The 26,766-nt window shown below is 37.1% G+C and overlaps 1 protein-coding gene across 1 annotated transcript in view; it reads left to right on the top strand.

The window, feature by feature from the left end:
- Positions 1–1,205: 1,205 nt before the first annotated feature.
- LOC310956355 (uncharacterized protein) overlaps positions 1,206–26,766 on the top strand; it is a gene marked incomplete at its 3' end in the record, with an annotated part of 62,249 nt that continues 36,688 nt past the window's right edge. Inside the window, exons 1-4 of the mRNA XM_083926552.1 lie at positions 1,206–3,938; positions 5,328–5,578; positions 9,875–10,168; positions 25,481–25,774. Coding sequence (XP_083782678.1) covers positions 1,518–3,938; positions 5,328–5,578; positions 9,875–10,168; positions 25,481–25,774 — 3,260 coding nt within the window. The 5' untranslated portion in view covers positions 1,206–1,517. The remainder of the gene's footprint in view (positions 3,939–5,327; positions 5,579–9,874; positions 10,169–25,480; positions 25,775–26,766) is intronic.

Below are 26,766 nucleotides of genomic sequence, written 5' to 3'. Positions count from 1 at the left end.
AGAGGGCTGGGTGAAGTCGTGTACAGGGTCCAGCTGCCACCGTGAGGCAGGAAAGTTGCTCTACATCAGAAGAGGCTGGCCACTGACTGTGTGTGTGTGTGTGTGTGTGTGTGTGTGTGTGTGTGTGTGTGTGTGTGTGTGTGTGTGTGTGTGTGTGTGTGTGTGTGTGTGTGTTCTCATGGTAATTAAAGAACATGTCACCCAGTTCAACAGCGTGGCTCATTGAAGCGTTGAACAGTGGAGCTCTACACATTATTGAATTGGGCCTACAAGTGGTTTTTGTTCAGAGTTCAAAACATGTAGACTATCACAAGACTCATCCTTTGACCTATTAATATGACTCAACTTTGTGCAAATCTTGTATTATTATTTCCCCCTCGATGTGGGCTTGGTTTCAAAATGACACGAAAAGGATTTCGAGCACAGCCACCTCAAAAAGTACCTCTCATCATTGTTCCATTTCATTACATCTTGCATCTTAACTTCAAACCTATTCAGATGTTTTCATTAAATCTCTTTTTAACCATCCATCCATCCAACCATTAATCCATACATTCCAGACTAGCTGGGTATTGGTTTACTGACGTATGTCAACACTTTAAACATGATGAAAAATATAATGTTACAGTATGCCATAGTTTCCCCTTGCCTATGTACATGTGGCAAAAAATAAACACATTCAGAATATCCACCTAGTCCTAGTTCTTCACTGAAGCTTCCTCCCAGCTGGACGTGTCCGAACCACTTCAACTTGCTCCTTTCTACACAAAGGAGCAGCAGCTCTACTCCGAGTTCCTCACAGATGGCTGAACTTCTCACCCTATCTGTAAGGGAGACATCAGCCACTCTCCTGAGAAAACCAATTTTTTCGCCGCTTGTACCCGTTACCTCGTTCTTTCGGTCATGACCCAGCTTTCATGACCTTTGGTGAGGGTAGGAACGACCAGGCAGTTAGTGCTAAAGGTCATGACCGATGATGCCATCAGGACCACATCATCTGCAAAAAGCAGTGATGAGATCCCCAGCCCACCGAACTACAACACCCATGACTGCGCCACTATATCCTTAATTCAAATTAAATTAAATTAAACTAAATAGTGTGAGTGTCTATTTTGCACACAGTTGTATTTACTCAAGGACAACAATAATAACACAATGAAAATTATTTCTTTTTTATGAAGGCTAAGATGACTTCCATGAAAACTCAGGTCAAAAAATGGATATTGGCTGAATCTACAATCAAATCGACTCTTTCAGGGAATACATCTAGACTTGAAGAACCACAGAAAGAAACAGACAGAGTACCTGTGGATGGTCAACCATTTGACATTTCTTCAGACAAAGAAGGAGTAGAAGATGAAATTACAAAAGAAATCACGTCTTTACAACAATCCATAACATCAGGAGACCAGTATCAAAGGGGAGAAGAACAGGAGCATTTGCATTCAGAGTACGAACAGAGACAAGAACTCCATGTTTGTGCAGTGGACACGGAGGGGCAAAATGTTTTCTTACAAATGCAGACAGAAATTCATGAAGAAACATTAATGCATGAAGATCAGACAGAACTTGTGATACATGTTCGAAAAATAGAAAAAGCAGAAGAGCAGATTTCCAGTCTTAGGGAGAGGGAGAAGAAAATAAGTGGGCAAATAAACTATGCTATGGACAATATGGAAGGAAAAAATCAAGAGATTCATAGGCTCATTATGGAAATAAATGACCTGCAAAGCCAGAAACCAGAGACTAAAATTGGGCTACAAATCACAGACAGGCAAAGCACCAATTATTCCGAACATGAAATTGTTGAATACAAAGTGAAACTGCAAAAACAGGAGAATGGCAGTAAGGTAAAACAAAAAGTTATTGATGATGCTCAGAAGCAAATTCAAGAGTCAAGAGAGAATATACAGGCTCATGCTGAGGAGACAGATGGAGGTTTGGATAAAAAGGACACAAGAGGTGTTGATATAAAAAGACTTAGGGCAGAGATTTATAGAACACAAGAAATCATAAGACAAGTAAAACTTGAATTTGAAGACCAAGCTGAAGAAAGTAATATCGACAAAGATCATGAGGATGAAAACTGTGACATTGAAGGGTTGCTACGAGACATGAAACAATTCCAAGAGCATTTGAAATTGGTAAGAATTGTAATGAGGCAAAGTCAAATGCATCTGAAAGAAGAAATGACAAACATGAGATTGATTAAAACCGAAGCGAAAAAACAGAAAAGAAAACTGGATCAGAGGTTAGAAAAAACTTTGAGAGAGAAAGATGAATTGGATATTTTAAAAATAAAAATACAGCGACAAGCTGAAGTAACTGAGCATGTGTTGGAGAAAATGGCAAAAGTTAAGAATGCCTCAGAAAAGGAGAAACTGGAGAAGGATGTAAAACTGACACAGAACAGTTTGGATCAGAAAAAGAGTCAAATTGAACAACTGAAAACTATTATAAGTGTTCAAGTTAAAAAAAAGACAGACAGGGAAGACATTGAAATGCGAAAACAAAAGATTCAAGTTGAGAAGGAGAATGTGGAAATAGAAAGGCAACAGAGAAAGGCAGAAATACGTGAAACAAACCATTCAAAGGAAAGCATCAAAAGACATAAACAAGAGCTTGATGACAGAATACAAACAACCCAAATAGAAATAAGAGAAATAGAGCTGCTGATGTCAGACGTGGAAATAAAGACAAAACAAAGGGAACAGATATTTAGAAAAAGCATGCAAAAACAGGAGGACAGTGAAATAAAAAAGAAAGTACTGAGGAGAGAGACCAAAAAGAGAAAAAAGGAATTACACCAAAGACTGGAAAAAACCATGAGAGAGAAAGATGAGTCAGTCATTTTGAGGATAAAACTCCAAGGGCAGAAGGAGGAACTGACTGAGGTGAGGCAGAGATTCAAAGAGCAGACTACTCTTGTCCAAGTATCAAGCTCAAAAGCCACAGATTCCATTGACCTTCAAAACATGAGACAAATGATTCAAGTACATTTGGAAATAATAAGGAGGGACATGGGAATTCTGGAACATGTAAATGTTTATTTAGGGAAACAAAGAGAAGGACTCAAAGTATTACAATCTGAGAACAAGACTGTAAGAAATAAAATGAGCCAAATAAAATATCAGATGAAGACAAACTTTGGAAAAATTACAATACAAACAAATTCAGATATGGATAAAATGGTCAACATGAGGGACGATATTCAAAAACAAATACAGGTGCTTGAAATGACACAAGCAGAAGTTAAAAGAGAAAGAAGAGAGATGGAAGTGTTGAAGTCTGAGTTGGGGATTGAAAAAAGAGATAATCAACAGATAATCCGAACAATCATTCAAAAAAAGCAGGAAGTCAAAAAGTTGTGGGATGATGTCAAAGGAGAGAAAGATGCCCTTAAGAGGGAGACACAGAAAAGGAAGAAAGAGCTCGCCCAGTGTCTGGAAAGGATAAACAGAGAGAGGGATGAACTGGAAATCCTGAAACTAAAGTTGAGAAGAGAAAAGGAGTCCAGGATGACAACAGTTACAAAAGGTCCAAATTCTTTTCAAAAGAACAGTGTACTGGCAAAAAGACAAGAACTGGCACTTTTGAGGAACGATCTCAACAAGAAGGAAGAAGAGGTTGAAGCTGCCATGATGACCATGAGTGGAGAGAGAGAAGAACTCAATCAGATCAAGAGTAGTACTGACATGGACAGACAAATGCTGGGGAATGATAAGGACAGAATGGAAGGAGAAAGGTCAGAGCTGAAAAAAAATGAAGATCAACTCTTGAATACAATGAAATCAATGAAGACTCTGAAGGAAAGACTTCAACAGCTTAATGAAAGGATGACTGAAGACGTGAAAAAGAAAATCTTCGGAATGGAACAAAACAATGAAGATGTAATAAGACTGCACACTAAAGTGGGAGAAAGCCTTGCAGCTCTAGATGTACATAAAGCCAACATGGCTTGTTACAATGAGGTGTTAGAGAGAGACAAGAAAAGTCTCATAAAAATACTGTCAGACTTGCTTGTCCAAAGAAAAGACATGGAAAATCAATGGAAGCAGAAGTTTGAGTTGGACCAACCAAATCTTAACAGAATAAAGGCAGAGCTGAAACAAGACAGAGAGAATCTGAATAGACAAATTGAGATGATGAACAAAGAGAAATTGGACCTTGAACTGATGAGGTCTGCCATCCTGAAACAAAGTGACATAGAACAATTGATACGAGATTTAAAAGAGGAAAAAGACAAAATGGAAATCACAAAGTCTGACCTACAAATGAAGAAACAACATACAGACAGCCAGTTTGAAGTGATAAACAGAGAGAAAAACAACATTAAACATCTAACCCTTGAGTTTCAAACATCAAGAGACAGACTTGAGATAATCATGAAAAAGATTGTCTTAAAACAGGAAGAACAAGTACTCAAGGAAGAAGAGTTCAAAAGACAAATAGAAGAGCTGGAGACCAGTAAGACAAATCTACTGGCAGAAAGACAGGAACTGGAAGTTTTGAGAAAATATCTCAACAAGAAGGAAGAAGAGGTTGAAGCTTCCATGATGTCCACCAGTGGAGAGAGAGAAGAACTCAATCAGATCAAGAGTATTACTGACATGGACAGACAAAAGCTGGAGAACGAAAAAGACAGAATGGAAGGAGAAAGGTCAGAGCTGAAAATAAGAGAAGATCAACTCTTGAATACAATGAAATCAATGAAGACTCTGAGGGAAAGACTTCAACAGCTGAATGAAAGGATGACCCAAGACGTGAAAAACAAAATCTTCAGAATGGAACAAAACAATAAAGATGCAATAAGTCTGCACACTGAATTGGAAGGAAAGCGTGCAGCTCTAAATGTACAGAAAAACAACATGACTTGTTACACTGAGCTGTTAGAGAGTGACAAGAAAAGTCTGATGAAATTACTGTCAGACTTGCTCGTCCAAAGAGAAGACATGGAAAATCAATGGAAGCAGAAGTTTGAGTTGGACCATCCAGATCTTAACAGATTAAAGGCAGAGCTGAAACAAGACAGAGAGAATCTGAATAGACACATTGAGATGATGAACAAAGACAAACTGGACCTTGAACTGATGAGGTCTGTCATGCTAAAACAAAGTGACATGTTAAAACAATTGATACAAGATATAAAAGAGGAAAAAGAAAAAATGGAAGTCACAAAGTCTGACCTACAAATGAAGAAACAGCATACAGACAGCCAGTTTGAAGTGATAAACAGAGAGAAAAACAACATTAAACATCTAACCCTTGAGTTTCAAATATCAAGAGACAGACTTGAGATAATCATGAAAAAGATTGTCTTGAAACAGGAAGAACAAGTACTCAAGGAAGAAGAGTTCAAAAGACAAGTAGAAGAGCTGGAGACCAGTAAGACAAATCTACTGGCAGAAAGACAGGAACTGGAAGTTTTGAGAAAAGATCTCAACAAGAAGGAAGAAGAGGTTGAAGCTTCCGTGATGACCATCAGTGGAGAGAGATTAGAACTCAATCAGATCAAGAGTATTACTGACATGGACAGACAAAAGCTGGAGAACGAAAAAGACAGAATGGAAGGAGAAAGGTCAGAGCTGAAAATAGGAGAAGATCAACTCTTGAATACAATGAAATCAAAGAAGACTCTGAGAGAAAGACTTCAACAGCTGAATGAAAGGATGACCAAAGACGTGAAAAACAAAATCTTCAGAATGGAACAAAACAATAAAGATGCAATAAGTCTGCACACTGAATTGGAAGAAAAGCGTGCAGCTCTAAATGTACAGAAAAACAACATGACTTGTTACACTGAGCTGTTAGAGAGAGACAAGAAAAGTCTGATGAAATTACTGTCAGACTTGCTTGTCCAAAGAGAAGACATGGAAAATCAATGGAAGCAGAAGTTTGAGTTGGACCATCCACATCTTAACAGATTAAAGGCAGAGCTGAAACAAGACAGAGATAATCTAAATAGACACATTGAGATGATGAACAAAGACAAACTGGACCTTGAACTGATGAGGTCTGTCATGCTAAAACAAAGTGACATGTTAAAACAATTGATACAAGATATAAAAGAGGAAAAAGACAAAATGGAAGTCACAAAGCCTGACCTACAAATGAAGAAACAACATACAGACAGCCAGTTTGAAGTGATAAACAGAGAGAAAAACAACATTAAACATCTAACCCTTGAGTTTCAAACATCAAGAGACAGACTTCAGATAATCATGAAAAAGATTGTCTTGAAACAGGAAGAACAAGTACTCAAGGAAGAAGAGTTCAAAAGACAAATAGAAGAGCTGGAGACCAGTAAGACAAATCTACTGGCAGAAAGACAGGAACTGGAAGTTTTGAGAAAAGATCTCAACAAGAAGGAAGAAGAGGTTGAAGCTTCTATGATGACCATCAGTGGAGAGAGAGAAGAACTCAATCAGATCAAGAGTATTACTGACATGGACAGACAAAAGCTGGAGAACGAAAAAGACAGAATGGAAGGAGAAAGGTCAGAGCTGAAAATAAGAGAAGATCAACTCTTGAATTCAATGAAATCAATGAAGTTTCTGAGGGAAAGACTTCAACAGCTGAATGAAAGGATGACCGAAGACGTGAAAAACAAAATCTTCAGAATAGAAAAAAACAATGAAGATGCAATAAGTCTGCAGACTGAATTGGAAGGAAAGCGTGCAGCTCTAAATGTACAGAAAAACAACATGACTTGTTACACTGAGCTGTTAGAGAGAGACAAGAAAAGTCTGATGAAATTACTGTCAGACTTGCTTGTCAAAAGAGAAAACATGGAAGATCAATGGAAGCAGAAGTTTGAGTTGGACCATCCAGATCTTAACAGATTAAGAGCAGAGCTGAAACAAGACAGAGAGAATCTGAATAGACACATTGAAATGATGAAAAAAGACAAACTGGACCTTGAACTGATGAGGTCTGTCATGCTAAAAAAAAGTGACATGTTAAAACATTTGATACAAGATATAAAAGAGGAAAAAGACAAAATGGAAGTCACAAAGTCTGACCTACAAATGAATAAACAACATACAGACAGCCAGTTTGAAGTGATAAACAGAGAGAAAAACAACATTAAACATCTAACCCTTGAGTTTCAAACATCAAGAGACAGACTTGAGATAATCATGAAAAAGATTGTCTTAAAACAGGAAGAACAAGTACTCAAGGAAGAAGAGTTCAAAAGACAAATAGAAGAGCTGGAGACCAGTAAGACAAATCTACTGGCAGAAAGACTGGAACTGGAAGTTTTGAGAAAAGATCTCAACAAGAAGGAAGAAGAGGTTGAAGCTTCCATGATGACTATCAGTGGAGAGAGAGAAGAACTCAATCAGATCAAGAGTATTACTGACATGGAAAGACAAAAGATGGAGAACGAAAAAGACAGAATGGAAGGAGAAAGGTCAGAGCTGAAAATAAGAGAAGATCAACTCTTGAATACAATGAAATCAATGAAGACTCTGAGGGAAAGACTTCAACAGTTGAATGAAAGAATGACCGAAGATGTGAAAAACAAAATCTTCAGAATGGAACAAAACAATGAAGATGCAATAAGATTGCACACTGAATTGGAAGAAAAGCTTGCAGCTCTAGATGTACAGAAAGACAACATGGCTTGTTACATTGAACTGTTAGAGAGAGACAAGAAAAGTCTGATGAAAATACTGTCAGACTTGCTTGTCAAAAAAGAAGACATGGAAAATCAATGGAAGCAGAAGTTTGAGTTGGACCATCCAGATCTTAACAGATTAAAGGCAGAGCTGAAACAAGACAGAGAGAATCTGAATAGACACATTGAGACGATGAACAAAGACGAACTGGACCTTGAACTGATAAGGTCTGTCATGCTAAAACAAAGTGACATGTTAAAACAATTGATACAAGATATAAAAGAGGAAAAAGACAAAATGGAAGTCACAAAGTCTGACCTACAAATGAATAAACAACATACAGACATCCAGTTTGAAGTGATAAACAGAGAGAAAAACAACATTAAACATCTAACCCTTGAGTTTCAAACATCAAGAGACAGACTTGAGATAATCATGAAAAAGATTGTCTTAAAACAGGAAGAACAAGTACTCAAGGAAGAAGAGTTCAAAAGACAAATGGAAGAGCTGGAGACCAGTAAGACAAATGTACTGGCAGAAAGACAGGAACTGGAAGTTTTGAGAAAAGATCTCAACAAGAAGGAAGAAGAGGTTGAAGCTTCCATGATGACTATCAGTGGAGAGAGAGAAGAACTCAATCAGATCAAGAGTATTACTGACATGGACAGACAAAAGCTGGAGAACGAAAAAGACAGAATGGAAGGAGAAAGGTCAGAGCTGAAAATAAGAGAAGATCAACTCTTGAATACAATGAAATCAATGAAGACTCTGAGGGAAAGACTTCAACAGTTGAATGAAAGAATGACCGAAGACGTGAAAAACAAAATCTTCAGAATGGAACAAAACAATGAAGATGCAATAAGATTGCACACTGAATTGGAAGAAAAGCTTGCAGCTCTAGATGTACAGAAAGACAACATGGCTTGTTACACTGAGCTGTTAGAGAGAGACAAGAAAAGTCTGATGACAATACTGTCAGACTTGCTTGTCAAAAAAGAAGACATGGAGAATCAATGGAAGCAGAAGTTTGAGTTGGACCATCCAGATCTTAACAGATTAAAGGCAGAGCTGAAACAAGATAGGGAGAATCTGAATAGACACATTGAGATGGTGAACAAAGACAAACTCGACCTTGAACTGATGAGGTCTGTCATGCTTAAACAAAGTGACATGTTAAAACAATTGATACAAGATATAAAAGAGGAAAAAGACAAAATGGAAGTCACAAAGTCTGACCTACAAATGAAGAAACAACATACAGACAGCCAGTTTGAAGTGATAAACAGAGAGAAAAACAACATTAAACATCTAACCCTTGAGTTTCAAACATCAAGAGACAGACTTGAGATAATCATGAAAAAGATTGTCTTAAAACAAGAAGAACAAGTACTCAAGGAAGAAGAGTTCAAAAGACAAATAGAAGAGCTGGAGACCAGTAAGACATATCTACTGGCAGAAAGACAGGAACTGGAAGTTTTGAGAAAAGATCTCAACAAGAAGGAAGAAGAGGTTGAAGCTTCCATGATGACCATCAGTGGAGAGAGAGAAGAACTCAATCAGATCAAGAGTATTACTGACATGGACAGACAAAAGCTGGAGAACGAAAAAGACAGAATGGAAGGAGAAAGGTCAGAACTGAAAATAAGAGAAGATCAACTCTTGAATACAATGACATCAATGAAGACTATGAGGGAAAGACTTCAACAGTTGAATGAAATGATGACCGAAGACGTGAAAAACAAAATCTTCAGAATAGAAAAAAACAATGAAGATGCAATAAGATTGCACACTGAATTGGAAGAAAAGCTTGCAGCTCTAGATGTACAGAAAGACAACATGGCTTGTTACACTGAGCTGTTAGAGAGAGACAAGAAAAGTCTGATGACAATACTGTCAGACTTGCTTGTCAAAAAAGAAGACATGGAATATCAATGGAAGCAGAAGTTTGAGTTGGACCATCCAGATCTTAACAGATTAAAGGCAGAGCTGAAACAAGATAGGGAGAATCTGAATAGACACATTGAAATGATGAACAAAGACAAACTGGACCTTGAACTGATGAGGTCTGTCATGCTAAAACAAAGTGACATGTTAAAACATTTGATACAAGATATAAAAGAGGAAAAAGACAAAATGGAAGTCACAAAGTCTGACCTACAAATGAAGAAACAACATACAGACAGCCAGTTTGAAGTGATAAACCGAGAGAAAAACCACATTAAACATCTAACCCTTGAGTTTCAAACATCAAGAGACAGACTTGAGATAATCATGAAAAAGATTGTCTTAAAACAGGCAGAACAAGTATTTAAGGAAGAAGAGTTCAAAAGACAAAAAGAAGAGCTGGAGACCAGTAAGACAAATCTACTGGCAGAAAGACAGGAACTGAAAGTTTTGAGAAAAGATCTCAACAAGAAGGAAGAAGAGGTTGAAGCTTCCATGATGACCATCAGTGGAGAGAGATTAGAACTCAATCAGATCAAGAGTATTACTGACATGGACAGACAAAAGCTGGAGAACGAAAAAGACAGAATGGAAGGAGAAAGGTCAGAGCTGAAAATAAAAGAAGATCAACTCTTGAATACAATGTCATCAATTAAGACTCTGAGGGAAAGACTTCAACAGTTGAATGAAATGATGACCGAAGACGTGAAAAACAAAATCTTCAGAATAGAAAAAAACAATGAAGATGCAATAAGATTGCACACTGAATTGGAAGAAAAGCTTGCAGCTCTAGATGTACAGAACGACAATATGGCTTGTTACATTGAGCTGTTAGAGAGAGACAAGAAAAGTCTGATGAAAATACTGTCAGACTTGCTTGTCAAAAAAGAAGACATGGAAAATCAATGGAAGCAGAAGTTTGAGTTGGACCATCCAGATCTTAACAGATTAAAGGCAGAGCTGAAACAAGACAGAGAGAATCTGAATAGACACATTGAGATGGTGAACAAAGACAAACTCGACCTTGAACTGATGAGGTCTGTCATGCTAAAACAAAGTGATATGTTAAAACAATTGATACAAGATATAAAAGAGGAAAAAGACAAAATGGAAGTCACAAAGTCTGACCTACAAATGAAGAAACAACATACAGACAGCCAGTTGGAAGTGATAAACAGAGAGAAAAACAACATTAAACATCTAACCCTTGAGTTTCAAACATCAAGAGACAGACTTGAGATAATCATGAAAAAGATTGTCTTAAAACAGGAAGAACAAGTACTCAAGGAAGAAGTGTTCAAAAGACAAATAGAAGAGCTGGAGACCATTAAGACAAATCTACTGGCAGAAAGACAGGAATTGGAAGTTTTGAGAAAAGATCTCAACAAGAAGGAAGAAGAGGTTGAAGCTTCCATGATGACTATCAGTGGAGAGAGAGAAGAACTCAATCAGATCAAGAGTATTACTGACATGGACAGACAAAAGCTGGAGAACGAAAAAGACAGAATGGAAGGAGAAAGGTCAGGGCTGAAAATAAGAGAAGATCAACTCTTGAATACAATGAAATCAATGAAGTTTCTGAGGGAAAGACTTCAACAGTTGAATGAAAGAATGACCGAAGACGTGAAAAACAAAATCTTCAGAATGGAACAAAACAATAAAGATGCAATAAGTCTGCACACTGATTTGGAAGAAAAGCGTGCAGCTCTAAATGTACAGAAAAACAACATGACTTGTTACACTGAGCTGTTAGACAGAGACAAGAAAAGTCTGATGAAATTACTGTCAGACTTGCTCGTCCAAAGAGAAGACATGGAAAATCAATGGAAGCAGAAGTTTGAGTTGGACCATCCAGATCTTAACAGATTAAGAGCAGAGCTGAAACAAGACAGAGAGAATCTGAATAGACACATTGAAATAATGAACAAAGACAAACTGGACCTTGAACTGATGAGGTCTGTCATGCTAAAAAAAAGTGACATGTTAAAACATTTGATACAAGATATAAAAGAGGAAAAAGACAAAATGGAAGTCACAAAGTCTGACCTACAAATGAAGAAACAACATACAGACAGCCAGTTGGAAGTGATAAACAGAGAGAAAAACAACATTAAACATCTAACCCTTGAGTTTCAAACATCAAGAGACAGACTTGAGATAATCATGAAAAAGATTGTCTTAAAACAGGAAGAACAAGTACTCAAGGAAGAAGAGTTCAAAAGACAAATAGAAGAGCTGGAGACCAGTAAGACAAATCTACTGGCAGAAAGACAGGAACTGGAAGTTTTGAGAAAAGATCTCAACAAGAAGGAAGAAGAGGTTGAAGCTTCCATGATGACTATCAGTGGAGAGAGAGAAGAACTCAATCAGATCAAGAGTATTACTGACATGGACAGACAAAAGCTGGAGAACGGAAAAGACAGAATGGAAGGAGAAAGGTCAGGGCTGAAAATAAGAGAAGATCAACTCTTGAATACAATGAAATCAATGAAGACTCTGAGGGAAAGACTTCAACAGTTGAATGAAAGAATGACCGAAGACGTGAAAAACAAAATCTTCAGAATGGCCCAAAACAATGAAGATGCAATAAGATTGCACACTGAATTGGAAGAAAAGCTTGCAGCTCTAGATGTACAGAAAGACAAAATGGCTTGTTACATTGAGCTGTTAGAGAGAGACAAGAAAAGTCTGATGAAAATACTGTCAGACTTGCTTGTCAAAAAAGAAGACATGGAAAATCAATGGAAGCAGAAGTTTGAGTTGGACCATCCAGATCTTAACAGATTAAAGGCAGAGCTGAAACAAGACAGAGAGAATCTGAATAGACACATTGAGACGATGAACAAAGACGAACTGGACCTTGAACTGATAAGGTCTGTCATGCTAAAACAAAGTGACATGTTAAAACAATTGATACAAGATATAAAAGAGGAAAAAGACAAAATGGAAGTCACAAAGTCTGACCTACAAATGAAGAAACAACATACAGACAGCCAGTTTGAAGTGATAAACAGAGAGAAAAACAACATTAAACATCTAACCCTTGAGTTTCAAACATCAAGAGACAGACTTGGGATAATCATGAAAATGATTGTCTTAAAACAAGAAGAACAAGTACTCAAGGAAGAAGAGTTCAAAAGACAAATGGAAGAGCTGGAGACCAGTAAGACAAATCTACTGGCAGAAAGACAGGAACTGGAAGTTTTGAGAAAAGATCTCAACAAGAAGGAGGAAGAGGTTGAAGCTTACATGATGACCATCAGTGGAGAGAGATTAGAACTCAATCAGATCAAGAGTATTACTGACATGGATAGACAAAAGCTGGAGAACGAAAAAGACAGAATGGAAGGAGAAAGGTCAGAGCTGAAAATAAGAGAAGATCAACTCTTGAATTCAATGAAATCAATGAAGTTTCTGAGGGAAAGACTTCAACAGTTGAATGAAAGAATGACCGAAGACGTGAAAAACAAAATCTTCAGAATGGAACAAAACAATAAAGATGCAATAAGTCTGCACACTGAATTGGAAGAAAAGCGTGCAGCTCTAAATGTACAGAAAAACAACATGACTTGTTACACTGAGCTGTTAGAGAGAGACAAGAAAAGTCTGATGAAATTACTGTCAGACTTGCTCGTCAAAAAAGAAGACATGGAAAATCAATGGAAGCAGAAGTTTGAGTTGGACCATCCAGATCTTAACAGATTAAAGGCAGAGCTGAAACAAGACAGAGAGAATCTGAATAGACACATTGAGACGATGAACAAAGACGAACTGGACCTTGAACTGATAAGGTCTGTCATGCTAAAACAAAGTGACATGTTAAAACAATTGATACAAGATATAAAAGAGGAAAAAGACAAAATGAAAGTCACAAAGTCTGACCTACAAATGAAGAAACAACATACAGACAGCCAGTTGGAAGTGATAAACAGAGAGAAAAACAACATTAAACATCTAACCCTTGAGTTTCAAACATCAAGAGACAGACTTGAGATAATCATGAAAAAGATTGTCTTAAAACAGGAAGAACAGGTACTCAAGGAAGAAGAGTTCAAAAGACAAATGGAAGAGCTGGAGATCAGTAAGACAAATCTACTGGCAGAAAGACAGGAACTGGAAGTTTTGAGAAAAGATCTCAACAAGAAGGAAGAAGAGGTTGAAGCTACCATGATGACTATCAGTGGAAATAGAGAAGAACTCAATCAGATCAAGAGTATTACTGACATGGACAGACAAAAGCTGGAGAACGAAAAAGACAGAATGGAAGGAGAAAGGTCAGAGCTGAAAATAAGAGAAGATCAACTCTTGAATACAATGAAATCAATGAAGACTCTGAGGGAAAGACTTCAACAGTTGAATGAAAGAATGACCGAAGACGTGAAAAACAAAATCTTCAGAATGGCCCAAAACAATGAAGATGCAATAAGATTGCACACTGAATTGGAAGAAAAGCTTGCAGCTCTAGATGTACAGAAAGACAACATGGCTTGTTACATTGAGCTGTTAGAGAGAGACAAGAAAAGTCTGATGAAAATACTGTCAGACTTGCTTGTCAAAAAAGAAGACATGGAAAATCAATGGAAGCAGAAATTTGAGTTGGACCATCCAGATCTTAACAGATTAAAGGCAGAGCTGAAACAAGACAGAGAGAATCTGAATAGACACATTGAGATGATGAACAAAGACAAACTGGACCTTGAACTGATGAGGTCTGTCATGCTAAAACAAAGTGACATGTTAAAACAATTGATACAAGATATAAAAGAGGAAAAAGACAAAATGGAAGTCACAAAGTCTGACCTACAAATGAATAAACAACATACAGACATCCAGTTTGAAGTGATAAACAGAGAGAAAAACAACATTAAACATCTAACCCTTGAGTTTCAAACATCAAGAGACAGACTTGAGATAATCATGAAAAAGATTGTCTTAAAACAGGAAGAACAAGTACTCAAGGAAGAAGAGTTCAAAAGACAAATGGAAGAGCTGGAGACCAGTAAGACAAATCTACTGGCAGAAAGACAGGAACTGGAAGTTTTGAGAAAAGATCTCAACAAGAAGGAAGAAGAGGTTGAAGCTTCCATGATGACTATCAGTGGAGAGAGAGAAGAACTCAATCAGATCAAGAGTATTACTGACATGGACAGACAAAAGATGGAGAACGGAAAAGACAGAATGGAAGGAGAAAGGTCAGGGCTGAAAATAAGAGAAGATCAACTCTTGAATACAGTGAAATCAATGAAGACTCTGAGGGAAAGACTTCAACAGTTGAATGAAAGAATGACCGAAGACGTGAAAAACAAAATCTTCAGAATGGAACAAAACAATGAAGATGCAATAAGATTGCACACTGAATTGGAAGAAAAGCTTGCAGATCTAGATGTACAGAAAGACAACATGGCTTGTTACATTGAGCTGTTAGAGAGAGACAAGAAAAGTCTGATGAAAATACTGTCAGACTTGCTTGTCAAAAAAGAAGACATGGAAAATCAATGGAAGCAGAAGTTTGAGTTGGACCATCCAGATCTTTACAGATTAAAGGCAGAGCTGAAACAAGACAGAGAAAATCTGAATAGACACATTGAGACGATGAACAAAGACGAACTGGACCTTGAACTGATAAGGTCTGTCATGCTAAAACAAAGTGACATGTTAAAACAATTGATACAAGATATAAAAGAGGAAAAAGACAAAATGGAAGTCACAAAGTCTGACCTACAAATGAAGAAACAACATACAGACAGCCAGTTTGAAGTGATAAACAGAGAGAAAAACAACATTAAACATCTAACCCTTGAGTTTCAAACATCAAGAGACAGACTTGAGATAATCATGAAAAAGATTGTCTTAAAACAGGAAGAACAAGTACTCAAGGAAGAAGAGTTCAAAAGACAAATGGAAGAGCTGGAGACCAGTAAGACAAATCTACTGGCAGAAAGACAGGAACTGGAAGTTTTGAGAAAAGATCTCAACAAGAAGGAAGAAGAGGTTGAAGCTTCCATGATGACTATCAGTGGAGAGAGAGAAGAACTCAATCAGATCAAGAGTATTACTGACATGGACAGACAAAAGATGGAGAACGAAAAAGACAGAATGGAAGGAGAAAGGTCAGAGCTGAAAATAAGAGAAGATCAACTCTTGAATACAATGAAATCAATGAAGACTCTGAGGGAAAGACTTCAACAGTTGAATGAAAGAATGACCGAAGACGTGAAAAACAAAATCTTCAGAATGGAACAAAACAATGAAGATGCAATAAGATTGCACACTGAATTGGAAGAAAAGCTTGCAGATCTAGATGTACAGAAAGACAACATGGCTTGTTACACTGAGCTGTTAGAGAGAGACAAGAAAAGTCTGATGACAATACTGTCAGACTTGCTTGTCAAAAAAGAAGACATGGAAAATCAATGGAAGCAGAAGTTTGAGTTGGACCATCCAGATCTTAACAGATTAAAGGCAGAGCTGAAACAAGATAGGGAGAATCTGAATAGACACATTGAGATGGTGAACAAAGACGAACTGGACCTTGAACTGATAAGGTCTGTCATGCTAAAACAAAGTGACATGTTAAAACAATTGATACAAGATATAAAAGAGGAAAAAGACAAAATGGAAGTCACAAAGTCTGACCTACAAATGAAGAAACAACATACAGACAGCCAGTTTGAAGTGATAAACAGAGAGAAAAACAACATTAAACATCTAACCCTTGAGTTTCAAACATCAAGAGACAGACTTGAGATAATCATGAAAAAGATTGTCTTAAAACAGGAAGAACAAGTACTCAAGGAAGAAGAGTTCAAAAGACAAATGGAAGAGCTGGAGACCAGTAAGACAAATCTACTGGCAGAAAGACAGGAACTGGAAGTTTTGAGAAAAGATCTCAACAAGAAGGAAGAAGAGGTTGAAGCTTCCATGATGACTATCAGTGGAGAGAGAGAAGAACTCAATCAGATCAAGAGTATTACTGACATGGACAGACAAAAGATGGAGAACGAAAGAGACAGAATGGAAGGAGAAAGGTCAGAGCTGAAAATAAGAGAAGATCAACTCTTGAATACAATGAAATCAATGAAGACTCTGAGGGAAAGACTTCAACAGTTGAATGAAAGAATGACCGAAGACGTGAAAAACAAAATCTTCAGAATGGAACAAAACAATGAAGATGCAATAAGATTGCACACTGAATTGGAAGAAAAGCTTGCAGATCTAGATGTACAGAAAGACAACATGGCTTGTTACACTGAGCTGTTAGAGAGAGACAAGAAAAGTCTGATGACAATACTGTCAGACTTGCTTGTCAAAAAAGAAGACATGGAAAATCAATGGAAGCAGAAGTTTGAGTTGGACCATCCAGATCTTAACAGATTAAAGGCAGAGCTGAAACAAGATAGGGAGAATCTGAATAGACACATTGAGATGGTGAACAAAGACAAACTCGACCTTGAACTGATGAGGTCTGTCATGCTAAAACAAAGTGACATGTTAAAACAATTGATACAAGATATAAAAGAGGAAAAAGACAAAATGGAAGTCACAAAGTCTGACCTACAAATGAAGAAACAACATACAGACAGCCAGTTGGAAGTGATAAACAGAGAGAAAAACAACATTAAACATCTAACCCTTGAGTTTCAAACATCAAGAGACAGACTTGAGATAATCATGAAAAAAATGGTCTTAAAACAGGAAGAACAAGTACTCAAGGAAGAAGTGTTCAAAAGACAAATAGAAGAGCTGGAGACCATTAAGACAAATCTACTGGCAGAAAGACAGGAACTGGAAGTTTTGAGAAAAGATCTCAACAAGAAGGAAGAAGAGGTTGAAGCTTCCATGATGACTATCAGTGGAGAGAGAGAAGAACTCAATCAGATCAAGAGTATTACTGACATGGACAGACAAAAGCTGGAGAACGAAAAAGACAGAATGGAAGGAGAAAGGTCAGGGCTGAAAATAAGAGAAGATCAACTCTTGAATACAATGAAATCAATGAAGACTCTGAGGGAAAGACTTCAACAGTTGAATGGAAGAATGACCGAAGACGTGAAAAACAAAATCTTCAGAATGGCCCAAAACAATGAAGATGCAATAAGATTGCACACTGAATTGGAAGAAAAGCTTGCAGCTCTAGATGTACAGAACGACAACATGGCTTGTTACATTGAGCTGTTAGAGAGAGACAAGAAAAGTCTGATGAAAATACTGTCAGACTTGCTTGTCAAAAAAGAAGACATGGTAAATCAATGGAAGCAGAAGTTTGAGTTGGACCATCCAGATCTTAACAGATTAAAGGCAGAGCTGAAACAAGACAGAGAGAATCTGAATAGACACATTGAGATGATGAACAAAGACAAACTGGACCTTGAACTGATGAGGTCTGTCATGCTAAAACAAAGTGACATGTTAAAACAATTGATACAAGATATAAAAGAGGAAAAAGACAAAATGGAAGTCATAAAGTCTGACCTACAAATGAAGAACCAACATACAGACAGCCAGTTTGAAGTGATAAACAGAGAGAAAAACAACATTGAACATCTAACCCTTGAGTTTCAAACATCAAGAGACAGACTTGAGATAATCATGAAAAAGATTGTCTTAAAAAAGGAAGAACAAGTATTTAAGGAAGAAGAGTTCAAAAGACAAATAGAAGAGCTGGAGACCAGTAAGACAAATCTACTGGCAGAAAGACAGGAACTGGAAGTTTTGAGAAAAGATCTCAACAAGAAGGAAGAAGAGGTTGAAGCTTCCATGATGACCATCAGTGGAGAGAGATTAGAACTCAATCAGATCAAGAGTATTACTGAAATGGACAGACAAAAGCTGGAGAACGAAAAAGACAGAATGGAAGGAGAAAGGTCAGAGCTGAAAATAAGAGAAGATCAACTCTTGAATACAATGAAATCAATAAAGACTCTGAGGGAAAGACTTCAACAGTTGAATGAAAGAATGACCGAAGACGTGAAAAACAAAATCTTCAGAATGGAACAAAACAATGAAGATGCAATAAGATTGCACACTGAATTGGAAGAAAAGCTTGCAGATCTAGATGTACAGAAAGACAACATGGCTTGTTACACTGAGCTGTTAGAGAGAGACAAGAAAAGTCTGATGACAATACTGTCAGACTTGCTTGTCAAAAAAGAAGACATGGAAAATCAATGGAAGCAGAAGTTTGAGTTGGACCATCCAGATCTTAACAGATTAAAGGCAGAGCTGAAACAAGATAGGGAGAATCTGAATAGACACATTGAGATGGTGAACAAAGACAAACTCGACCTTGAACTGATGAGGTCTGTCATGCTAAAACAAAGTGACATGTTAAAACAATTGATACAAGATATAAAAGAGGAAAAAGTCAAAATGGAAGTCACAAAGTCTGACCTACAAATGAAGAAACAACATACAGACAGCCAGTTGGAAGTGATAAACAGAGAGAAAAACAACATTAAACATCTAACCCTTGAGTTTCAAACATCAAGAGACAGACTTGAGATAATCATGAAAAAGATTGTCTTAAAACAGGAAGAACAAGTACTCAAGGAAGAAGTGTTCAAAAGACAAATAGAAGAGCTGGAGACCATTAAGACAAATCTACTGGCAGAAAGACAGGAATTGGAAGTTTTGAGAAAAGATCTCAACAAGAAGGAAGAAGAGGTTGAAGCTTCCATGATGACTATCAGTGGAGAGAGAGAAGAACTCAATCAGATCAAGAGTATTACTGACATGGACAGACAAAAGCTGGAGAACGAAAAAGACAGAATGGAAGGAGAAAGGTCAGGGCTGAAAATAAGAGAAGATCAACTCTTGAATACAATGAAATCAATGAAGACTCTGAGGGAAAGACTTCAACAGTTGAATGAAAGAATGACCGAAGACGTGAAAAACAAAATCTTCAGAATGGCCCAAAACAATGAAGATGCAATAAGATTGCACACTGAATTGGAAGAAAAGCTTGCAGCTCTAGATGTACAGAACGACAACATGGCTTGTTACATTGAGCTGTTAGAGAGAGACAAGAAAAGTCTGATGAAAATACTGTCAGACTTGCTTGTCAAAAAAGAAGACATGGAAAATCAATCGAAGCAGAAGTTTGAGTTGGACCATCCAGATCTTAACAGATTAAAGGCAGAGCTGAAACAAGATAGGGAGAATCTGAATAGACACATTGAGATGGTGAACAAAGACAAACTCGACCTTGAACTGATGAGGTCTGTCATGCTAAAACAAAGTGACATGTTAAAACAATTGATACAAGATATAAAAGAGGAAAAAGACAAAATGGAAGTCACAAAGTCTGACCTACAAATGAAGAAACAACATACAGACAGCCAGTTGGAAGTGATAAACAGAGAGAAAAACAACATTAAACATCTAACCCTTGAGTTTCAAACATCAAGAGACAGACTTGAGATAATCATGAAAAAGATTGTCTTAAAACAGGAAGAACAAGTACTCAAGGAAGAAGTGTTCAAAAGACAAATAGAAGAGCTGGAGACCATTAAGACAAATCTACTGGCAGAAAGACAGGAATTGGAAGTTTTGAGAAAAGATCTCAACAAGAAGGAAGAAGAGGTTGAAGCTTCCATGATGACTATCAGTGGAGAGAGAGAAGAACTCAATCAGATCAAGAGTATTACTGACATGGACAGACAAAAGCTGGAGAACGAAAAAGACAGAATGGAAGGAGAAAGGTCAGGGCTGAAAATAAGAGAAGATCAACTCTTGAATACAATGAAATCAATGAAGACTCTGAGGGAAAGACTTCAACAGTTGAATGAAAGAATGACCGAAGACGTGAAAAACAAAATCTTCAGAATGGCCCAAAACAATGAAGATGCAATAAGATTGCACACTGAATTGGAAGAAAAGCTTGCAGCTCTAGATGTACAGAACGACAACATGGCTTGTTACATTGAGCTGTTAGAGAGACACAAGAAAAGTCTGATGAAAATACTGTCAGACTTGCTTGTCAAAAAAGAAGACATGGAAAATCAATCGAAGCAGAAGTTTGAGTTGGACCATCCAGATCTTAACAGATTAAAGGCAGAGCTGAAACAAGATAGGGAGAATCTGAATAGACACATTGAGATGGTGAACAAAGACAAACTCGACCTTGAACTGATGAGGTCTGTCATGCTAAAAAAAAGTGACATGTTAAAACAATTGATACAAGATATAAAAGAGGAAAAAGACAAAATGGAAGTCACAAAGTCTGACCTACAAATGAAGAAACAACATACAGACAGCCAGTTTGAAGTGATAAACAGAGAGAAAAACAACATTAAACATCTAACCCTTGAGTTTCAAACATCAAGAGACAGACTTGAGATAATCATGAAAAAGATTGTCTTAAAACAAGAAGAACAAGTACTCAAGGAAGAAGAGTTCAGAAGACAAATAGAAGAGCTGGAGACCAGTAAGACAAATCTACTGGCAGAAAGACAGGAACTGGAAGTTTTGAGAAAAGATCTCAACAAGAAGGAAGAAGAGGTTGAAGCTTCCATGATGACCATCAGTGGAGAGAGAGAAGAACTCAATCAGATCAAGAGTATTACTGACATGGACAGACAAAAGCTGGAGAACGAAAAAGACAGAATGGAAGGAGAAAGGTCAGAACTGAAAATAAGAGAAGATCAACTCTTGAATACAATGACATCAATGAAGACTATAAGGGAAAGACTTCAACAGTTGAATGAAATGATGACCGAAGACGTGAAAAACAAAATCTTCAGAATGGAACAAAACAATGAAGATGCAATAAGATTGCACACTGAATTGGAAGAAAAGCTTGCAGATCTAGATGTACAGAAAGACAACATGGCTTGTTACACTGAGCTGTTAGAGAGAGACAAGAAAAGTCTGATGACAATACTGTCAGACTTGCTTGTCAAAAAAGAAGACATGGAAAATCAATGGAAGCAGAAGTTTGAGTTGGACCATCCAGATCTTAACAGATTAAAGGCAGAGCTGAAACAAGATAGGGAGAATCTGAATAGACACATTGAGATGGTGAACAAAGACAAACTCGACCTTGAACTGATGAGGTCTGTCATGCTAAAACAAAGTGACATGTTAAAACAATTGATACAAGATATAAAAGAGGAAAAAGACAAAATGGAAGTCACAAAGTCTGACCTACAAATGAAGAAACAACATACAGACAGCCAGTTGGAAGTGATAAACAGAGAGAAAAACAACATTAAACATCTAACCCTTGAGTTTCAAACATCAAGAGACAGACTTGAGATAATCATGAAAAAGATTGTCTTAAAACAGGAAGAACAAGTACTCAAGGAAGAAGTGTTCAAAAGACAAATAGAAGAGCTGGAGACCATTAAGACAAATCTACTGGCAGAAAGACAGGAATTGGAAGTTTTGAGAAAAGATCTCAACAAGAAGGAAGAAGAGGTTGAAGCTTCCATGATGACTATCAGTGGAGAGAGAGAAGAACTCAATCAGATCAAGAGTATTACTGACATGGACAGACAAAAGCTGGAGAACGAAAAAGACAGAATGGAAGGAGAAAGGTCAGGGCTGAAAATAAGAGAAGATCAACTCTTGAATACAATGAAATCAATGAAGACTCTGAGGGAAAGACTTCAACAGTTGAATGAAAGAATGACCGAAGACGTGAAAAACAAAATCTTCAGAATGGCCCAAAACAATGAAGATGCAATAAGATTGCACACTGAATTGGAAGAAAAGCTTGCAGCTCTAGATGTACAGAACGACAACATGGCTTGTTACATTGAGCTGTTAGAGAGAGACAAGAAAAGTCTGATGAAATTACTGTCAGACTTGCTTGTCAAAAATGAAGACATGGTAAATCAATGGAAGCAGAAGTTTGAGTTGGACCATCCAGATCTTAACAGATTAAAGGCAGAGCTGAAACAAGACAGAGAGAATCTGAATAGACACATTGAGATGATGAACAAAGACAAACTGGACCTTGAACTGATGAGGTCTGTCATGCTAAAACAAAGTGACATGTTAAAACAATTGATACAAGATATAAAAGAGGAAAAAGACAAAATGGAAGTCACAAAGTCTGACCTACAAATGAAGAAACAACATACAGACAGCCAATTTGAAGTGATAAGCAGAGAGAAAAACAACATTGAACATCTAACCCTTGAGTTTCAAACATCAAGAGACAGACTTGAGATAATCATGAAAAAGATTGTCTTAGAAAAGGAAGAACAAGTATTTAAGGAAGAAGAGTTCAAAAGACAAATAGAAGAGCTGGAGACCAGTAAGACAAATCTACTGGCAGAAAGACAGGAACTGGAAGTTTTGAGAAAAGATCTCAACAAGAAGGAAGAAGAGGTTGAAGCTTCCATGATGACCATCAGTGGAGAGAGATTAGAACTCAATCAGATCAAGAGTATTACTGAAATGGACAGACAAAAGCTGGAGAACGAAAAAGACAGAATGGAAGGAGAAAGGTCAGAGCTGAAAATAAGAGAAGATCAACTCTTGAATACAATGAAATCAATAAAGACTCTGAGGGAAAGACTTCAACAGTTGAATGAAAGAATGACCGAAGACGTGAAAAACAAAATCTTCAGAATGGAACAAAACAATAAAGATGCAATAAGTCTGCACACTGAACTGGAAGAAAAGCTTGCAGCTCTAGATGTACAGAAAGACAACATGGCTTGTTACACTGAGCTGTTAGAGAGAGACAAGAAAAGTCTGATGACAATACTGTCAGACTTGCTTGTCAAAAAAGAAGACATGGAAAATCAATGGAAGCAGAAGTTTGAGTTGGACCATCCAGATCTTAACAGATTAAAGGCAGAGCTGAAACAAGATAGGGAGAATCTGAATAGACACATTGAGATGGTGAACAAAGACAAACTCGACCTTGAACTGATGAGGTCTGTCATGCTAAAACAAAGTGACATGTTAAAACAATTGATACAAGATATAAAAGAGGAAAAAGACAAAATGGAAGTCACAAAGTCTGACCTACAAATGAAGAAACAACATACAGACAGCCAGTTTGAAGTGATAAACAGAGAGAAAAACAACATTAAACATCTAACCCTTGAGTTTCAAACATCAAGAGACAGACTTGAGATAATCATGAAAAAGATTGTCTTAAAACAAGAAGAACAAGTACTCAAGGAAGAAGAGTTCAAAAGACAAGTAGAAGAGCTGGAGACCAGTAAGACAAATCTACTGGCAGAAAGACAGGAACTGGAAGTTTTGAGAAAAGATCTCAACAAGAAGGAAGAAGAGGTTGAAGCTTCCATGATGACCATCAGTGGAGAGAGAGAAGAACTCAATCAGATCAAGAGTATTACTGACATGGACAGACAAAAGCTGGAGAACGAAAAAGACAGAATGGAAGGAGAAAGGTCAGAACTGAAAATAAGAGAAGATCAACTCTTGAATACAATGACATCAATGAAGACTATGAGGGAAAGACTTCAACAGTTGAATGAAATGATGACCGAAGACGTGAAAAACAAAATCTTCAGAATAGAAAAAAACAATGAAGATGCAATAAGATTGCACACTGAATTGGAAGAAAAGCTTGCAGCTCTAGATGTACAGAAAGACAACATGGCTTGTTACACTGAGCTGTTAGAGAGAGACAAGAAAAGTCTGATGAAAATACTGTCAGACTTGCTTGTCAAAAGAGAAAACATGGATAATCAATGGAAGCAGAAGTTTGAGTTGGACCATCCAGATCTTAACAGATTAAGGGCAGAGCTGAAACAAGACAGAGAGAATCTGAATAGACACATTGAAATGATGAACAAAGACAAACTGGACCTTGAACTGATGAGTTCTGTCATGCTAAAACAAAGTGACATGTTAAAACATTTGATACAAGATATAAAAGAGGAAAAAGACAAAATGGAAGTCACAAAGTCTGACCTACAAATGAAGAAACAACATACAGACAGCCAGTTTGAAGTGATAAACAGAGAGAAAAACCACATTAAACATCTAACCCTTGAGTTTCAAACATCAAGAGAGAGACTTGAGATAACCATGAAAAAGATTGTCTTAAAACAGGCAGAACAAGTATTTAAGGAAGAAGAGTTCAAAAGACAAAAAGAAGAGCTGGAGACCAGTAAGACAAATCTACTGGCAGAAAGACAGGAACTGAAAGTTTTGAGAAAAGATCTCAACAAGAAGGAAGAAGAGGTTGAAGCTTCCATGATGACCATCAGTGGAGAGAGATTAGAACTCAATCAGATCAAGAGTATTACTGACATGGACAGACAAAAGCTGGAGAACGAAAAAGACAGAATGGAAGGAGAAAGGTCAGAACTGAAAATAAGAGAAGATCAACTCTTGAATACAATGACATCAATGAAGACTATGAGGGAAAGACTTCAACAGTTGAATGAAATGATGACCGAAGACGTGAAAAACAAAATCTTCAGAATAGAAAAAAACAATGAAGATGCAATAAGATTGCACACTGAATTGGAAGAAAAGCTTGCAGCTCTAGATGTACAGAAAGACAACATGGCTTGTTACACTGAGCTGTTAGAGAGAGACAAGAAAAGTCTGATGAAAATACTGTCAGACTTGCTTGTCCAAAGAGAAAACATGGATAATCAATGGAAGCAGAAGTTTGAGTTGGACCATCCAGATCTTAACAGATTAAGGGCAGAGCTGAAACAAGATAGAGAGAATCTGAATAGACACATTGAAATGATGAACAAAGACAAACTGGACCTTGAACTGATGAGTTCTGTCATGCTAAAACAAAGTGACATGTTAAAACATTTGATACAAGATATAAAAGAGGAAAAAGACAAAATGGAAGTCACAAAGTCTGACCTACAAATGAAGAAACAACATACAGACAGCCAGTTTGAAGTGATAAACAGAGAGAAAAACCACATTAAACATCTAACCCTTGAGTTTCAAACATCAAGAGACAGACTTGAGATAATCATGAAAAAGATTGTCTTAAAACAGGCAGAACAAGTATTTAAGGAAGAAGAGTTCAAAAGACAAAAAGAAGAGCTGGAGACCAGTAAGACAAATCTACTGGCAGAGAGACAGGAACTGAAAGTTTTGAGAAAAGATCTCAACAAGAAGGAAGAAGAGGTTGAAGCTTCCATGATGACCATCAGTGGAGAGAGATTAGAACTCAATCAGATCAAGAGTATTACTGACATGGACAGACAAAAGCTGGAGAACGAAGAAGACAGAATGGAAGGAGAAAGGTCAGAGCTGAAAATAAGAGAAGATCAACTCTTGAATACAATGTCATCAATTAAGACTCTGAGGGAAAGACTTCAACAGTTGAATGAAATGATGACCGAAGACGTGAAAAACAAAATCTTCAGAATAGAAAAAAAAAATGAAGATGCAATAAGATTGCACACTGAATTGGAAGAAAAGCTTGCAGCTCTAGATGTACAGAAAAACAACATGACTTGTTACACTGAGCTGTTAGAGAGAGACAAGAAAAGTCTGATGAAATTACTGTCAGACTTGCTCGTCCAAAGAGAAGACATGGAAAATCAATGGAAGCAGAAGTTTGAGTTGGACCATCCAGATCTTAACAGATTAAAGGCAGAGCTTAAACAAGACAGAGAGAATCTGAATAGACACATTGAGATGATGAACAAAGACGAACTGGACCTTGAACTGATGAGGTCTGTCATGCTTAAACAAAGTGACATGTTAAAACTATTGATACAAGATATAAAAGAGGAAAAAGACAAAATGGAAGTCACAAAGTCTGACCTACAAATGAAGAAACAACATACAGACAGCCAGTTAGAAGTGATAAACAGAGAGAAAAACAACATTAAACATCTAACCCTTGAGTTTCAAACATCAAGAGACAGACTTGAGATAATCATGAAAAAGATTGTCTTAAAACAGGAAGAACAAGTACTCAAGGAAGAAGTGTTCAAAAGACAAATAGAAGAGCTGGAGACCATTAAGACAAATCTACTGGCAGAAAGACAGGAATTGGAAGTTTTGAGAAAAGATCTCAACAAGAAGGAAGAAGAGGTTGAAGCTTCCATGATGACTATCAGTGGAGAGAGAGAAGAACTCAATCAGATCAAGAGTATTACTGACATGGACAGACAAAAGCTGGAGAACGAAAAAGACAGAATGGAAGGAGAAAGGTCAGAGCTGAAAATAAGAGAAGATCAACTCTTGAATACAATGAAATCAATGAAGACTCTGAGGGAAAGACTTC

Source organism: Echiichthys vipera, assembly GCF_963691815.1.
Source record: "Echiichthys vipera genome assembly, chromosome: 14".
NCBI classification, from domain to species: Eukaryota; Metazoa; Chordata; class Actinopteri; order Perciformes; family Trachinidae; genus Echiichthys; species Echiichthys vipera.
Note: the sequence above shows the minus strand (reverse complement) of the source record. Positions and strands in the feature narration are given on the sequence as shown.